Source organism: Platichthys flesus, chromosome 8 (assembly GCF_949316205.1).
Source record: "Platichthys flesus chromosome 8, fPlaFle2.1, whole genome shotgun sequence".
NCBI lineage: Eukaryota > Metazoa > Chordata > Actinopteri > Pleuronectiformes > Pleuronectidae > Platichthys > Platichthys flesus.
In genome coordinates this window covers 26,035,239-26,051,103 of record NC_084952.1, presented here as the reverse complement: position 1 = coordinate 26,051,103, position 15,865 = coordinate 26,035,239, and the positions used below count along the sequence as shown (strand labels likewise).

The following is a 15,865-nucleotide window of genomic DNA, read 5'->3' as shown; positions in this document are numbered from 1 at the left end:
TGATGCATAATGAACATCGCACCAAAAAGTTGAAATATCCTCACATTTTATGGTTAGATTTATTTGCAGTAAGACAAATAAGACCAGTTTTGTGTGTAGCCTGATATTTGCCGTAGAGCTCCATTGTTGTCTAAAAAAATGATTAGAACACATCAGAAAGACACACTGTTGCAAGTGATGACATATCCCCTCCTTATCATCACCCAACACACTGTAACCAAACTTACCCAAAAGCTGCTGTGTATTAGTCAAAACAAAATTAGGTTCCATCTCTAGCTTCCTCTACAGAACCAGCTGAGGATTAAAGTGAATCAAAGATAGTCTCTATTTGATTGTTAAGACTCAAATGATTGTCTAGGTTGGTGTTGGCGTAAAAACCTTCCAATTACCTCCAGGTCCCCTACACTGTTCAAAGATGTCATGCCAGTTTAGGGACTTAACAATTCGGGATACTGTCAGTGTATCACTTACAACTTCCAAATCTTTACTAAAAAAACACACATTCAGGAATGCAATGTCTAATAGTAATCTATATGCACCTTTTCAGTTTGCTTTCAGAGTGTCATTCCACTAAGTACACTTAGAAAAGCAGTGAAAGATCTGCTCATATTGGATTCCTGAAGTCGGTTTAAACCTAGATGCTGGTCATTTGCCAACCCTAACACTGGTTTGATCAATCAACGGCAGCTCTGGAAAACTTTGCTTATTCTATAAAGTTTGACAACCAACTCATTTTACATTTAATCTTATGCTCTTATTTGATCAGCACCTTTATTAACTACATGACTCACTTAAATGCTGGTCTTTGCTTTCCATAGATGAAGATACCCTAACTCATTCCTCTGTGTCATCCAGACTTGCCATTATGTTTTCTGTTCAACAACAAGCTGGTGCCATAGTCATCAGATGATTTTGAACGCTACAGGTAGAACTTCAGCTGAATCCAGAACAATTGACGACATTATAGACTAATTTTGTTGGCTCCCTTCTTATGTCAGATCAGACTTGTTTCTTATCACCTACAAAATCCTAACGGGTCTGACCTATATCCTATCATGCCCCCTTCCCTAAATCTTCATGCAATAACAGAATGCTTTAAACACTTTGTATACATGCACTGGGTCAGTTATAATCACAATATGTGTCAAACCTCAAACATAAAGCACAGTCCATGGGGTCCTTTTGGCAAGGCTAATTTACATTTGCTGATAACACCTGAATCTGTCTGGACCTTTGTTTGTTTATTCCCTCAAACACATGAGCATCCAGACTGTGAGCTCTTCTCTCTCAGCTTGTCTGAGAGCCTGTCTAATCAGTCAGGCTCTCTGTGCTGGACCATCTGCCATCCTGGGACCTGTCTCGCTCCCCTGGCTGTCCTTGTTTTGGAGCTTTGTCCTCCATGAGTCCAAGCCTCTTCCTTGTTTTTTTCCCCCCTTCTTTGTATTTTCTTCTCCTGTGTGCTTACTATGGCTTGCCTCATGTGGTTGTAAGGGCTAACCTCGTTTTAGGTCTTCCTATATATTTTTAATATAGAATTATTTCCTAATTATTCATACTGTGAATTTTCTATGTACTTCATACAAATCAAATATTGCATGTCTACCTCATCTGCTGCTCATTCTGAGTTTTTTTCAATTGTTCACCACTTTTTGGGGGTTAGAGGTTATTCTTATGAGGTTTCTGAAGAAGAATACATATTTCTCACATTTAGTTTGTTATTATGGTATATTCTATGCAGCCGAGATGGCGATGTTGTTGTTGAAGTTGATGTTGATGGAGGAATCTCAGCGGACGTAGTTCTTGTTTATATTATATGTTTATTGCACAGAAGATTTGCATGTCAGGACGGGCACCATGGTATACCACATGCCAAAATGATTTACTCTAGCAAATATACAACATTATTAAGTTGAGGGTGTCAAGTTGTGCTGCACATTTGTGTTTGGTAATAGTTGTAATGTTTGACTTGACTTTAGTTTACTTGCACTAAATCCCACATACACCATCCTGCTGCTGCCAAAAGCAAATGAGGATGCATATATTGTATTGGTGTGGTGCTGTCGGAGCACACTGGAATGTCGCTCCAAGAATTCATATATATATTTGAAGCATCATACATATCAGCGTTTGTCAAGCAAAATCAAATGGAATGGTCAGGGTTATCAAATTAATATTTTACTTATACTTATTGTTCATAAGGTAAATTCATGAACTGAGTAACACTCCAAAAAAAGTAAAAACCTTAACATTACAAGTAGCTGCTAGTAGCCTTTGAGTTGCACAATAATACAAATATTGAAACAGATGTGTATGCTGGCTTCGGCATTTTCATTAGATTTGTTGGCAACAAGAGGAAAGAATAATACCTGCCTTACCCTTAAAAGGGACGATATAATGCAAAATGCACTTATTCAACTTTTGTGTGTCTCTTTTGTGTGTACAGACCGTCTCTTCTCTTGGTCCATCATTCAGTAGAACTGTTTGCAAACATGCCAGTCAGATTTTGCTCCCCTCTTGACATCAAGAGAGAAAAACAAGAGCATGTAAAATGCTTTCTTGTTGGATGCAAGGACCAACACAACAGCCTTTTTGTCCTCCCGTCAACTGTGGAAGTGAAGACCCAGTGGCATACGTTTATTTCAATGGCAATGTCCCCAAGACTGCAAAAATGTTGTATGTTTGTGCACATCACTGCACTTCTGACTGCTTTCTGAAAGTGACACTCAGGGATGCTGGGCTCAAAAGGTAGAGTATGTGTCCTCCTCTTCTTTGTTGTGTGTTGAAGTGTCCTTGAGCAAGATTCTGAACCTCTTACTGCTGTGTCATCAGTGTGTGATTGTGTGTGTTAAAGGGTGAATGAGACTTTCGTTGTAAAACACTTGGAGTTGTTGTGTAAGGGCAGTCCACGCTTCTGACCACCAATAAACCGACAAACTTCATTAGTCTGTAAGTTTTGCAATATAATTTTCCGACTGTGGCCAGTACATTTTTTATCCACAGATTGTAGCAATACTTTACTAATGTTAATGTTGTTTGAAGGACGGTCAGAAACTGTGAGACAATTATGGCTTGAGCTATGCAACAATACATAAGATGCTATTAATTGTTATTAGCTTAGTTGTAACCGTAAATACCTCACTACTCTGTGATCCCCAGTATGTATGTCGCCGACATAATGTTATATACATTTATTTAATAGACCGGCCATGAGGTGACTTCGAAAAAAGTCACCTCACGGCTTGACCAAGAGTTGGTCAAACCGCACTTCCTACAGCCACAAGCTTGGTCAGACTATAAGCTATATTTGCTTTTTAACAACATATTTGTGTGAACAACTAGCTGCAATGTTAACACAATCATTTACATTATTGTACCATGTATGTTAACCTCTAGAGGGCAAATCAGCACATTGGTACAATTTCTGCAAGCAGATTTTATTTTGTCTGACTCTAACTACCCTACACTACAATGGGAATGTGTATTACCCACAATTCACAACATCTGTAGGAGACCCTTTCCTTTAAGAGCTAAGCGAAACAATCAAGTTCAATTTAGAGGATCAAAGACTCTAAATATCATATGAATTGTCAACTACTGTTCTTTTGTATCCTGCATTAAGACCTGATTAAGACTATTTGCCAATGTGTATTTGTATTTGAATCTGGTGAGTGATGGGTGCTTGCTTTGAACCCAGATCATATTGTGAAAAGTACAAAGCTTATTGAAAATAAATGGTAAATGGTCTGTGTTTATATAGTGCTTTTTTTGACTTGATGACCAGTCAAAGCACTTTATAGTACAGTTACACCATTCTATCCACACACACACTCATACAGTTCATCTCTGTGAAGCACTTTCTCAATCACACATCACTCGGTAAGGGCAAAGCCGTCAGGGGCAATTGGTGATGCAGTATTTTGCCCATTGACAATACCCGCACATAGAATGAGGGAAATGGGTGAAATGGGAATCAAACTGCCAACCCTATGATTAGTGGGGAATCCACTCTACCTCCTGAGCTAAAGCAGTCCAAGACAAATATTATATTCTGAGTGTGTGTTTCATAGTCAAACTTTAGTACACTATCGAAAGATGCCATTACAATTAAATTAGGAAAAAGTCATGGACATTTCATCTTAATTGGTGATGTTGTTTTTTTCAGATTTCCAATCAGACTCCTGCACAAATGTGCTGAGGGGAACTTTTCATTTTGAAAGGCAGTTTTGAAAAGTACAGTGAAAGTCAGGTTAACATTCTCTCTGGGTTTTAGGAAGAGAAGCCTTAAAGATGAAGGAGTAAATACTGAGTGTTCAAGGTCGGAGATGAAAATATGATGTATATCTATGAGAAGAGTAACTCTTTAACTTCTGCTAATCAGCTGCTTAACACAAACGGCAGTCTGTGAAAGTAAGTGTTTCTTGAAGTTGCTTTTTGTAAGTTTTGCTGCATACATTGCAAGTTCAGAATAAATCTGGTTTCCTTTACTTACCAAGAGCTGTGATGGTAAGCAACAACAATATTATAAGCTAATGTGGATGTAGCATCTATTTCACGTCTGTCCTTCCTGGGAGAGGGATCCCTCACATGTGGCTCTCTCTGAGGTTTCTACGTTCTTTTTACCCTGCTAAAAAATGTTGGTCGTTTTTTGTAGTTCTTCCTTACTCTTGTTGAGGGTTAAGGGCAGAGGAATGTACCACCTTGTTAAAGCCGTATGAGACATATTGTGATTTGTGATTATGAGCTATACAAATAAAATTTGATTGATTGATTGATAATCAATTTCACCTAAATTACATTCTGCAAATTAAATATTTTGCTGATTTAGATCAAGGATGACTGATCCAGTTTTTTTTAACACATTGTCTATATCTTCAAAATACTGGATGGGAACCCAGCTCAGATATTCATCCACATACAGATTCTTATGAGTACCCGTTTCCACCCCAACAGCGCCCGGACTGACCTGGCAGAAGGCGAACCCTCCAGTATATGCGCAGACACTGCTCCTCCTTACGAAAACCACGGTGGCACTTGCAGGACAACAGAGCGGGGTGTTTGGCCAGCAGAACATCACGTCTCTCCAGGCACTCAGCTGCGGCCTGCTCCCCTAGTGGGGAAATGGCTGCATCAGCCGCACACAGCTCCAAGCCCCGGTACAATGCCTCGCACCGCAGATCAGCAGAGCACACCCGATGAGCTTCAACACAGTTAGTAAGGGTGAGGGGGTAGGAGAAAATTGGTGATGAGGATGACAAGGCATCTAAGAGAGGGAAAAAAAGATGGAGAAGGACATAAATTGAAAAGTAATCACAATAAATGTCAAAAACGTAACATCTTTGAGAAATTAACTCTTGGCACCTTGACTGTAGTAAAAAGTGGTTCCAAAGTAGTAAATGTCATGCTATAAAGATGTGTTTATTGTAGGCAACATGTTTAGACAACTACAGCTCTGAGTGAATGGGTGAGGAACCTTTGACCGCAAGACCAATTATATTTTCAACAATTTGATGCCGCCCATTATTGAATTTATAAACAACATGAGTTGCCAGGGCTGCGGGGGCTCTCCTCCTGGCCCTGTCAGGTTCATAGCACCTGTTAACATTGTAGCTACACTAATGTTAGCAGATCTCTTGAAGGTCTTATCCTATCAGGAGGGGCGGGTCTTTTTTGGCCCAGTTGGACAGTTTGACTTTGTCATATTGGCTCATCAGAGGACAGTGTGCAGATAAGCTGTAAGTTTTGCTTGTAATTCATAGCCTATAACTTCAGTATGACGTGGACAGATAGTAAATGTCTGTTTTACAGCACAAATTTTTATAACACATATGGTAATTCTACAACTACAAAACTTAGTTTAACTCATGCAAATTATATTTTTGTCATTACATTATCAAAAACATTTCCTTTACAAATTGACACATTCAGCTACATGTACACACATATATATATATATATATATATATATATATATATATATATATATATATATATACTCTATACACACAGATAGACTTAGAGAATGGAGCAAGGTGATGAATGTAGCAACTTGATGCATGTAGCCTTACAATTTTAAAAACAAGATTTTTATTATATAAAAAATATATATATGGAAAATCAATGTGTATACATCACATTTTGGTGTGAAATGATTTTTGAAAATCATTTCACAAGATCAAAATATCAGTGACTCTTAACTTAACTTGACGATGGTGTGTACTAATAATTTCACACTCTGCCAAAGACATCAAGAAATCCAACCATTCACTGGACTGTTGTGTGAGTGGAGAACCTCGGCACCACCTGCAGCCTTCTATTTTATATTTCAGTGCTTCATGTGAGTCAGGTGCTTACAGGTGTTTGTGGGAACTAAAAGAGAAACATGGATGCCACCTGCTCTTCACCCTCAGACCACCACCAGAAATCAAACCCTTTCCATGTTCCACAGGAGAATATTTCTCTGATGTGGAGAACTCCAGCAACAGAAATATACAGCCTCAGGGTGAGGTGGCAGCCTCAACGACTCTGAGGTTTTGTTCTGATGGAAAGAATGTTTTGTAATCTGGCACTGTTTGTGCAGAATGTGCTTGCCATCCTGGCATCAAGCACAGCCAGCAAAAGAGACTTTTACTTGGCGGGATGTATGACTCCAGAGTGGAGAACTCAGCTTAAACAAGGAACTGTGGGCAATGTTTTTTTTGCAATCCAGAGAGTCATTGAAATAATTACTAAAGTAATTACAATTGAATTCATCTTTCTACATTTGATTAAAGCTGCCCCACAGATAGCTTTAATCAGTTATCCCATTTTTATTGGTATTTTGTGTAATCTTATTGTGGCCCTTTAGGTCCACATCCAGAAATGTTTTATTAAACCCAATCATGAGCCACAGAGTGAAGTCCATATTGTTTTTGTATAGTTGAAGTAATGTGACCTCATGTGCATGCAAAATTATAACTAGTTAAAGTGGTTGACTAGTGTTACCTTTCTGGCGCAGTATCTCGGGTTCTCAACCGTAGTTGGAAGCTCATTGTTGTCTAGGCTCGTTGTCTGGCCGGTAACCAGCCGTCCGGACCACTTTATCAAGGAGGAGGAGACGTTTTGGGAGTTTAACACCGCCACTGTCTTTATTCAGCTGGAGTCACACACTTAACGCGCTAAGTGCTCCATCACTTTTCGTAGTCACACACTTGTATCGCCCCATCCCGCAATGCACAGGTGCACTACCCACAATCCTTAAGGGTACTACGTCACACAACACAACAACTAAGTTAAAGGGACAGGCCGTACCTGCAACACTACCCCCACCTGGATGATGATTAAACCCTTAACATCACTCCAGCATGTATACATTATAAAGGAAAAGCATGAGACACAAATGGTACAAACACATTCCCCATAACCAAAGCCCTGAATTCCCACAGTTCTTGAAGGCATCTTTACACAGTGGAAACAGCTTAAAGCAGGAGGCAATGTCCATATAATGTCAATGAAGCATACTGCATAGATCCTTTTTTTTTAATGCAAAACAAAGATGTCTGTGACACACATGCTGAATATAGTGATGCTATTAATCATTCCAGTTACCTTAAACTTGAAAATGTGACTAAAATGATACTGTTGTCAAACAACAATAAACATTCCACCTTCTTTCCGGTTGTTTACTCTCATAATGTGATATCCATGGCGACATATTGTATAGCGAATTCAAAACAATAGAACAGTCAAAGGACTCTTTGACAACAATAAATAACTACAAAAATAGGCCCATAAATAATGTGCGAAACATTATAAGGCAACTTTCATTAAACACTTTTAGTTACAACATGGAATCTAACAATTCAGGAACTATTTTCTTATATCTCTGAGTAGGGCAGCGATCCGCCTACACCCTGACTCAGGTTGAAGGCTTTGCACACTTCAGTGACCGACCAAGTTACCAAACCTGTCTGGTGCTCCTCTGGTCCGCTGGGACCTCCGGGCAGAGGTAATTGGCAGAGGGGAGTCACTTGCTGCTCCCCTAACCGGATGCTGAGTCCCAGCCTCATCCAGCTGTGACTGAGAATGGTGGTCAGGAAACAGGCTGATGTCCGGCCTGGCAGGTGACGAAGAACTTGGGCCCTGGAGGTCCTCCACAGCAGGATCCTCTGCGTCTGATGGTGTGTCCCACAGGTTGAGGGGCCCGATGACTGTGTCAGATGAGTTGAGAACTGGCTGAGGGGGCTCCACCTCTACAGGTTCCCAGGTGTCAGTGTCGTTGAAGACCCAGCTGTTGTCCAGCGGAGCCCTGGAATAATAAGGTTTGAGCTTGTCGTGATGGACTATTTTGGCCTTGGCTCTTGGGCTCTTTTTAATCCTGTAGATCAAGTCGTCTAGTAGGCCCACGATGAAGTAGGGGCCCTCATAGGCTGGAAGAAACTTTCGCATCCTGTCTTAAACTCTTTTGGTGCCTTTAATCAGGTGCCAGACAGCATTTCCGACCTTGTGTTGGACTTGACAGATGTTTTTGTCGTACTGTCTTTTAGCACGTTCAGAAGATTTCCCCAGAGCTTCTCGTGCCAGCTGGTGAGACAGCTCTAGCCATTCTCTGAGCTGCATGACATACACTGGTGGGCTGTTTTCATTGTCACTGTCAGGTGGCAAACCAGCGACCAGGTCAACTGGCTCAGTGATTTCTCTTCCAAAGAGCATCATGTTTGGGGTCAGTCCTGTGGAGCTATGTTTGGTTGCTCTATAAGCCATGAGTGCATATGGACTCATCAGATCCCAGTCCCACTGACATCTCTCTGTAGTGGTAGCCAGGATTTTCTGAAGGGTGGCATTAAAGCGCTCCACTTGTCCATCAGACTGAGGGTGAAATGGTGTGGTTCGGGTCTTTTCAATTCCCAGGAGTTTACACATCCCCTGGAAAACAGCTGACTCAAAGTTAGTGCTCCATATCTACACACCCACTCAGAAGCAATCTTTTTGTCACTGTGGATGCCTGTTGATCTGGAACTGGATAGGCTTCTACCCATTTACTAAAATAGTCCTGAACTACCAGTATGTAGCGGTTATGTCTATCTGTTTCATTTAAAGGTCCCATCAGATCGACTGCAACCCTCTCCATGGGAGCACCAACTCGCACTGTGCCCATGGTGTTTTCTTTTGGCGAGCTTTTGCAGCACAGCTGGGGCAAGTGCGACACCAGAGGGTGACATCATCCTTCATGTTGTACCAGTAATACCTGGTCTTAAGGCGTGTGAGAGTTCTTTCTACTCCAAAGTGTCCACCCACTGGACCGTCGTGCATCTGTTCCATCACTGAGTTGCAATACTTGTGAGGCAGTAAGATCTGAGGGTAAAACTCACTTCCTTCAGTGCAATAGAATTTCCTTAGTAGGACTCCGTCTTTCTGATAAAGTCTTTTCCACTGTGCCCAGAAGACTTTGGTGGCGGGGCTGCAGTGTGCTATGTCTGCATATGGTGGCCTGTCTCTCCCTTCATCCATCCATTTCTTCACTGGTCCTATGTCAGGATCAGACTCCTGGGCAGTGCTAAGCTGTTCTTGAGTCCAACCAGCGAATAAGTTGGTGTTGGGAGGCTCACTCACCCTGTTGATGCTTGGATGTAACAGGTCCTCACTGCAGGCGTCCTCTACCCCCACTAGAGGTTGCTCTGTCGGAATCACCATGGCAACTTCAGCTGTTATGTCTGTCAGGTCACACTGGACCCCTTTGTGCTGGAATTGGTCACTGTTTTGCTCAGGCTCTGGCATCGTGCAGGGGCATGACTCTCTGCAGGGCCTCCTGGAGAGTGCGTCAGCGTTTTGGTGTTGCTTCCCTGGGCGATGGACCACCTGAAAGTTGTACTCTGCCAGCTTCTCAAGCCAGCGCGCGAGTTGCCCCTCTGGTTCCCTAAACCTGGTTAACCAGCGCAGGCTGCTGTGATCAATTCGGAGTGTGAACGTTCTTCCTAACAGATACTGTCTGAAGTGTGAGGTGGACTCTATGGCTGCCAGGAGTTCTCGTCTGGTGATGCAATAGTTTTGTTCTGTGGCTGACAGCCTCCTGCTTCCATAGGCTAACACCCTCTCCTCGCCCCCTTGAACTTGGGAGAGGACCGCTCCGATCCCACAGTCACTTGCATCAGTGTCGAGAAGCATCTCACCGCTATCGAGGGGGTAGCCTAGGACAGGAGCTGTTGTCAGATGTTCTTTCAGTTCATTGAATGCTCCCTGGCATTCTTCTGTCCAGTTAAAGCGTGCATACTTTTTGGTGAGTTCGTGGAGCGGCTTAGCTATGGTAGCAAAGTTTTCTACAAATCTTCTGTAATAGGAAGCTAGGCCTACAAATTGACGTACCTCAGAGATGTTACAAGGTCCCGGCCAAACTACCACCTTTCTCACCTTCTCAGGTTCGGTTGCTACACCCTGGGCAGAGACAATGTGCCCTAGATAGGCCACCTTTTCCTGGAACAGGCAGCACTTTGCTTGTTTCAGCTGAAATTAGCTTCACGTAGCTGGGTGAAAACTTCGCTGAGTCTAGCATTTCTGCGCCATCCCTCCCCAGGACGATGATGTCGTCGAGATACACCAGGCATGTTTCCCACTGCAGCCCAGCCAGCACCCGATCCATTAACCTTCGGAACGTGGCAGGCACCTTGCACAATCCAAAAGGCATCACATTCCTTTCGAATAATCCTTTGCGGGTGCAGAAAGCTGCAGCTTTACGGGCTCTTGGTGTCAACTCAACCTGCCAGTAGCCTGATGTTAAGTCTAGTGTGCTGAAATACTTGGCATTGGAAAGAGTGTCCAACGTGTCCTGGATACGTGGTAAAGGATAAGCATCCTTAATAGTTCTTTCATTGAGGAGTCTATAATCCACACATAGTCGTGTGCTTTGGTCTTTTTTCTTCACCATTACAATTGGGGCAGCCCAGCTGCTATTGCTGGGTTGTGCTACTCCAGTCTCTAGACTCTGTTGCTGCTTCAATCTGTTTGTCTCTAAAGGAAGTCTTTCCATGAGCCCGTCCCATCAAACTGACTTGGGTGTAATGTGGGAATTATTTCTCTCTCTCCATAACGGTCATCATCATCACTAGTGTCCATATATTCACGCTCCCGCGCTGGGCAGCTACGTGGTTCAGGCAGAGCCCTCCTGTCAGGCTGCTCACATTCACACCGGTCAAACTCCATGCTCCGTTGCGGTGCTGCTCCACAGTGGGCGACTGGGCTGGGTTGAACTTGTGCTCCATAATGCTTTGTAACATGTTGGGGCATGCATGGGGTGAAAGGTGCCTCGGCTGGCTGAAGGCACGATGCATACGCTGAATAGGATGGGTTTGCCGACATAGAATGAATATTGTCTGTTGAAATGAAAGGGTTAGCTGGCTTAGTCGGGTTATCTTCCCCGCTTTGCACAGCTTTCATCGGTGTGGATGCAATGTTCTTTAAACAGTCACAATTGCGCTGAAAAGCGCTTATAAACTCTCGTGGGCACATGCTTATCTGTCGGCGTGATAGAAGGGTTTAATGGCGCCAGTGATGGCGCGCAGCAGCCGTGGTCTGCCGCTCCATGCGCAGCTAACGTTAGCTCCATGCTCGTCATGAAGGGGTTAGTGCTGTCGCCATCCCCGGTGTATCCTCCGCGCGCCCGGCCAGCGATTTCCGCGCTAACCCGTGCAGCCTCTTGAATGTCCACCAGAAACGGATTTGTGTCGGAGTTTGGTCTCACGACATTAGCATTAGCATTAGCTCCGAGCGCCGACATCTCCTCCGTTAATCTGCTCCAAATGCGAGCCCCCAATGTTACCTTTCTGGCGCAGTATCTCTGCTTCTCAACCGTAGTTGGAAGCTCACTGTTGTCTAGGCTCGTTGTCTGGCTGGTAACCAGCCGTCCGGACCACTTTATCAAGGAGGAGGAGACGTTTTGGGAGTTTAAGACCGCCACTGTCTTTATTCAGCTGGAGTCACACACTTAACGCGCTAAGTGCTCCATCACTTTTCGTAGTCACACACTTGTATCGCCCCATCCTACAATGCACAGGTGCACTCATAGATATATATAAAGTCTAGATGTCTCGGCCAGCGGAGTCGAACGTCCGCACATGGCCGCCATCTTGCCACAGGCAGCTTGCCCACCCATAACATTGTGTTGTAGTGGTATGTACTTTTAAAATAACCATAACTTGCTAAATTCTCAACCGATTTTTCGGTTCGGTTTGTTACAAACGTCAGAGATGTAGTTATGACACTGCATACTTATGAATAATTATGTTATTTTCTAAAAAATAGAATAGTGTTCTATATAGGTACAAGATTTCCCTTAACAAATATACATCAAGATTCTTTTTTTATTTTTTTTATTTAAAAAGTACATGTACCACTACCAACACAATGTTATGGGTGGGCGAGCTGCCTTTGGCAAGATGGCCGCCATGTGCGGACGTTCGACTCCGTTGACCGGAAACGCAGAAAAGACATCTTGCCTTTATATATATATATCTATGGGTGACACACATTAACAGGTCAATTATCAGAGAAATAATTGTGATCAACAGGTTGGTTCTGGTATCGAAGGTTTGCAGAGGTTGCTTAAAGGTATCTGACAGAGCTAATAAGGTATCTCCCAGCAACCTTTGTTTTGGACTCTTACTGCTGTTTGTCAGCAGTATACACATACTAAACACCTGCATGTGAAGCCATTAACTGTGGCAATTCCTTTGAATTTTTTTTTGGACCTTTTTATCTAAAAGAGATTGTATGGATCGGCACGATAATAGGTGTGGTCGGCTAGATTGTGAACTAACTAACGAAGTGAAGACGTACCTGTTCACATGCAAAATGTGGGATAAATGTGCTCTGAAACTGTCCTGAGGCTTTATGAATCTACTTCATAAACAGAAACAGAAAGGATGACAAAGGAGAGGGACTGGTGGGAAACAAGAAACGGAGACACTGACACGTGCACACACACACACACACACACACACACACACACACACACAAAGACAGAGAGTGTGAGACACAGTCAGGTAACTAGCTTAACGCCTGTACAGTTTTCAGTTTAGAGTAAACACACAATCCAGCAGTTAAATTGGTGGATTGCGTGTTGTTCTGCTTTGTGTTCTGTCTAAACACACCTTAAAAAAAAAAATTACAGTATTCAATCCAAGTAAGGATGAAATTAAACACTTCTTTCAGAACAGTAAGGGTTGCCAAAATTATTACAGCATGATTTAAAATAGTTTGGAAACCCACCCTCAACGGGTTTGATGTAAACAACTACAGAGCTGTCTCTGTTCTTCCCTTTCTCTTTCCCCTTTCCAAAGCACTTACTATCTTGAATCAACTCTCCTCCTATCTTCACCAGAACAACCTTCTTGACCCTCGCCGATCTGGTTTCAAGGCAGGCCACTCAACTGAGACTGCTCTTCTTGCTGTCTCTGAACAACTTCACACTGCTAGAGCAGCCTCTCTCTCCTCTGTGGTCATTCTTCTTCACCTTTCTGCTATTTTTGACACATTGAACCACCAGATCCGTATTTCCTCCCTTCAGGTTCTCTCCCTGCTCTCTAACTTGGAGAGAGTCTGTGTCAGAACCTTGTCCTCTCACTACTGGGGTCCCACAAAGTTCCATTACATTCCTTTTCTCTCTTTTCACATGGCTTTCCTACCAATCTGAAACTCAGGTAGCAGCACGAGTCAATGCCTGTCTGACTGATATTTCTCAGTGGATGTCTGCACACCAAATATTATTGAATTGGTTTGATTTGAATTAGCAGTAGCACAAACTGTGTAGTTCCTCTTATTTTATAATGACTTTAGCAAAATGTCTCTTTTTATTGTTTAACCAGAGTTTTCTATATACCCTATACCAGTAGTTCTCAAAGTGGGGGGCGCGAACACTCTCCAGGGGGGGTCCGATGTCACAGACAGAGAAAAAAAAAGTGGCGAAATGCAAGGGGCTGGACTGACACAAACAAATCAAATACTGTTTCGCTCCTGATCCACCAATCAAAAGAGGAGTATTATCATTTCAACGCGAGTTGCATGTACGCTTCCGAGTATAAAAGTAACTGCAGGCATGGTCAGTGCTCACCTTCACTGAGACGACACCCTGCAGAGTTTGTGCAATTGCTCGTTACCTCAATCATTCAGATATTCATTGATTTATAGACAGTCTTTTTAAAAACTCACTCCTTCCTTAGTAATACCTTCCTGTACTAGCAGTAAAGCTATTCGTAGCCTCATCTAAGGAGTAATTTGCTCCACAGTCTTTTCAGAAAGCTCGTAGCCCCAAGAACTAGCCTTCTTGCTAGCTAACTTCTTCCAACTGCAGTTAGCCCTTTACTCCTTAACACCTACCTTTACATCTTCAATCATCCACCCTGTTGCAACAAATAAAACACCAGCACTTGAATACTATTCTGTGCTGTCCCTGTCTACATTGTGTACTGTTCGTTTTGTTAGGAACTATTGCCTAGCACAGCCTTATTCATTATTCGTGTGAAAGTCGCTCAAAGCCACACATACAAACACACTCACAAGTACACGACGTTGCAATTAGAACTTTATTTACTTCACACACACTGTATCAGCAAACAAACACAACTATGTGCAAGTTTCTGATTCGTAAAAGTCAGGCAACTGATGCAGCAGTTGCAAAGAAGCCAAAGCTTCGCAAATAGAGAAGCTTTGGAAAGCGCTTAGCACTTACACCACTCTTTGGCGTCGCTTCCGCGTCCGGTGTGAACCCAGCGTAAAGCATCTGTTTACCACCTCCCTTCTTTCATCATTCTGGGTAGCAATGATGCCGGAATATCTTCAGCTTTGTGACATAGCCTTATCCTCCTTTCTCGTCAACTTATTTGTTTCCAAGACTGACTGCGCTCAAAACTAAATATCGCAACCACACATAGATCGAGGATGACCTGAGGATATGTTTGTCAAACATTGCACCAAGATTTGAGGACCTTTGCAAGGCAAAGCAGTCTCATGTCTCACATTGACAGACCTGCAAGATTTTTTTTAAAGATCACAAGAGGCCCATAATAATAACAGTATCCTAATGATAGCAATAATAAAACTTATTATGATAATAATATAATAATAATTTGTTGATTATCATTAATTATAATAATAATAATTTAATGATGGTGATAATAATGATGATTGTTATAATAAGAAAGCGCTGGCTCACATAGCTGCTAATATTCAAAGCCTACTTATAGTCCTACTACTACTGATCATAATATTAATAATAATAATAACAAAATTGTAATAATAATTGTCTGTATGGGCCTAACAATAACAATGGCCTAACCTTGACATGTCAGGCCTATCAATAACAATATGCTATCTATCTATCTATCTATCTATCTATCTATCTATCTATCTATCTATCTATCTATCTATCTATCTATCTATCTATCTATCTATATATGGTGGTGTTGTTGAGGGCGGCGGTGGCGGGCCACGGGGGGGGCCCCAACTACCCCTAACTAGCTTTTGGGGGGCCCAGCTTGCAAGAATTTGAGAACCCCTCAGTGATTACTTGCTGCAGCTTTCAGTTAGAGCTGAGAGTTTTAATCAATAAATTGTGATTATGATTTTAACTTATAATGTAACAGAAAGTATGAGCTACCTTGAGTTATGACAGTCCCATGAACTGTGAGTTGAACAGAATTGTGAGACTGACAAAGACCGATTGTAGCTCAGTTTGTGTTTGTTGAACAGTTATCATCTCTGCTATGAGATGTGGGGCCGTAGACTCAGCAGTCCCTGCTGCTAACAGCAGTCTGCAAATATCAGACTGATATGGGGTGAAAAAGAGCAGATGATTCAGGGAGAAGACTTTCACTTTCTCTCCTGTCTGTGCTCAAAATGA

The 15,865-nt window shown here is 42.4% G+C and overlaps 1 protein-coding gene across 2 annotated transcripts in view; it reads right to left on the bottom strand.

The window, feature by feature from the left end:
- The window catches only part of gfra3 (GDNF family receptor alpha 3), a 78,014-nt gene that overhangs the window by 27,992 nt on the left and 34,157 nt on the right, over positions 1-15,865 (bottom strand). For both annotated transcript variants that reach the window (XM_062393419.1, XM_062393420.1), the window contains exon 2: positions 4,964-5,260. In XM_062393419.1, coding sequence (XP_062249403.1) covers positions 4,964-5,260 — 297 coding nt within the window. The remainder of the gene's footprint in view (positions 1-4,963; positions 5,261-15,865) is intronic.